Source organism: Montipora foliosa, chromosome 13, assembly GCF_036669935.1.
Source record: "Montipora foliosa isolate CH-2021 chromosome 13, ASM3666993v2, whole genome shotgun sequence".
Classification (NCBI taxonomy): Eukaryota; Metazoa; Cnidaria; class Anthozoa; order Scleractinia; family Acroporidae; genus Montipora; species Montipora foliosa.
In genome coordinates, this window is record NC_090881.1 from 16,034,451 (window position 1) to 16,036,950 (window position 2,500).

Below are 2,500 nucleotides of genomic sequence, written 5' to 3' on the forward strand. Positions count from 1 at the left end.
AGCTGTTTCCTCGATGAGCTCTGAAGCCCTTGGCCTTTTGGATTGCGATCGGGTGGTGGGTGCGGAACGCTTCTTGGGTGGCATAACTTAGCGATAAGAACATGTCAGTTAACTTCCTGAGACTATCAAGGTCGAATTAAGTTAAGATTGCTCCGAGGGGCGGTACCATAAAAACGCGATGGCAATGTAGGAAAATTATCTAGCCAAGATAAAAGGGTGTGAAAAACCAAATTCCAAGGAAGATTAGAAATATAAAGCACGCACAGGCTACCGAGTGAATAGGGCACACCCTATAAGAAGTTAGGGCGGCCGGATAAGGATTGTACACTCGTACGGCAACTGGCGGCAAAAAAATGCAAAAAATAGTGCTTAAACCACATAAAAACAAAATCATAATATTCTGGGTCCTACCAGAACCAAACAACTAAAACAGTGTACAGCCAGTGTCATGATCAGATAAGCTGCAACGCTAAACAGTAAAATCAAAGGCTGACACGCAGCCAGTGTCGCGCGCAAATACGCAACGACCAAGCATTAAAATCAAAGGCTGACACGCAGCCAGTGTCGCGCGCAAATACGCAACGACTAAACATTAAAATCAAAGGCTGACACGCAGCCAGTGCCGTGCGCAAATACGCAACGACCAAGCATTAAAATCAAAGGCTGACACGCAGCCAGTGTCGCGCGCAAATACGCAACGACTAAACATTAAAATAAAAGGCTGACACGCAGCCAGTGCCGTGCGCAAATACGCAACGACCAAACATTAAAATCAAAGGCTGACACGCAGCCAGTGCCGTGCGCAAATTAACCGCAACGACTAGAATAAAACGACAAAGGCTGACACAAACAGAATTCAGCTTGGTCCACAAATTAACATTACTGCATAACATTTGAGCGAAAGGAATAGTAGCAACAAAGAATTACTGGTTGCCATCGCTAGTAAAAACTCGAAGAGATTTAAGTACCGCTCCCCGGAGACTGCGGTATAACTTAAATTGCCCCCTACTATTTAAGTGAATGCCATCCGCAGAAAAGAAACTATTGCATGCCCTCCAAAAACCCCTATGGCCCCAGTATATGGCATAAGGGATAGGCTCCAAGACCACCCGGAGATATCGTGTTAAAATATCGACTCTTTGGTTGAAAGCCACAGCTGCACGTCGACGGATAGTCTGGCATACGCATACACCCCTTACGCCGTACGAATCATGCAGCAAGTGCACAAAATCCTCCAAGGCAGAGCCCACTTGCAAAGGAGGACAAGATGTTAAATCATTAGTGCCAAGTTGCACAATAACTATATCTGGGCGAAACGAGTGAAGGATGTGTAGATCGAACTTGACCGTTTTAGCGATTGTGCGCCCCCCAATTCCATGCCAGCTAATGAGGGCGGACGCCGACAAATGGAACGTTAAATCCAAATGCCCAGAGTCACTTTCAATGAAATCATGTAAGCGACGAATAAACGAATGGCCTAGAATTAAAACGCGAGGTGTACCCATATTAGACTACCCGTCGGAAGAGCTCCGGAATTAAGGGAAAAGAAATCAAAGTGAATGAACTCTAGAAATAATGCAAGACAAAATAACAAAGGAACTAAAGGGAACTTGCCTGAAAGAACAATACAACTGAACGCTAAAAGGCAGAGAAGTTCTTCTTGCGATGATGGCAATAGTAGAAAGGGGCCGCGTGTACGAGATAATCGACCTTTTGTACTTAACTTTAACACGCGCCCATTTTTCATTGGACAGGAGACTTCCATAGCTGCCAGATTAGAGCACAACCCGCAAACTGATAAGACAACGGAAATGCCTCGCGATAAAATAACATTATGCTTTCGGTCAACGGCATAATGTTTGTTTTTGGTCTGGCTTCTTTCGTTCTGTTGTTCAGCTCGCAAATTTTTCTTCCAATGATGACATTGTAGCTCTGGCACCGGACATCCTGGTCACATGTCAAGTAACATTCCCCTGGAAATTGATCCCTGACTGTTTTAAAAGTGTGGCCTTTAAGAAACATCCCATAAACAGAGTATTCGCCGTGACAATCTTGATTAGCTGCCCTAATAAGACCAATCCTTGTCATCAGAAAAACAGCTGAGAACCAAAATCGCGGGTTCATCTTGTTGATGTAGACTTTGCGAAATATTGCCCTGCAAGTGAGTAGTGTGAAATTTAGTCTTTACTGAAATTGTTACCGCTTTTTAAGGCTGTGGGCCCAAGTTAAAGCGATCGTTTGTTGTTCAGCACATTAGTTTTAAATGAAGAAAACTGCAATGAACCAACGAAAACCGATCACAGTTCACTGACAGATAACAAAATTTTAATTTTGCGTCACACCAACACGATCTCTTCCTGAAATGAAGGATTATCCTTCATTGTCAGCTTGCCTTAAATGAAGTATTATCCTTCATTTTGATCACTCTGTCCCAGGACTTGCGGTATGAAAAAGAAAAGAAAAAACTAAAGGCAGCCGCTGGACAGGATTTGAACTCGGC

General features: G+C 43.8%; 1 protein-coding gene across 1 annotated transcript in view; it reads right to left on the reverse strand.

The window, feature by feature from the left end:
* LOC137982321 (uncharacterized) overlaps positions 1-2,500 on the reverse strand; it is a 28,262-nt gene that overhangs the window by 13,248 nt on the left and 12,514 nt on the right. The window contains exon 2 of the mRNA XM_068829398.1: positions 1,864-2,155. Within this exon, the coding sequence (XP_068685499.1) occupies positions 1,864-2,124 (261 nt within the window). The 5' untranslated portion in view covers positions 2,125-2,155. The remainder of the gene's footprint in view (positions 1-1,863; positions 2,156-2,500) is intronic.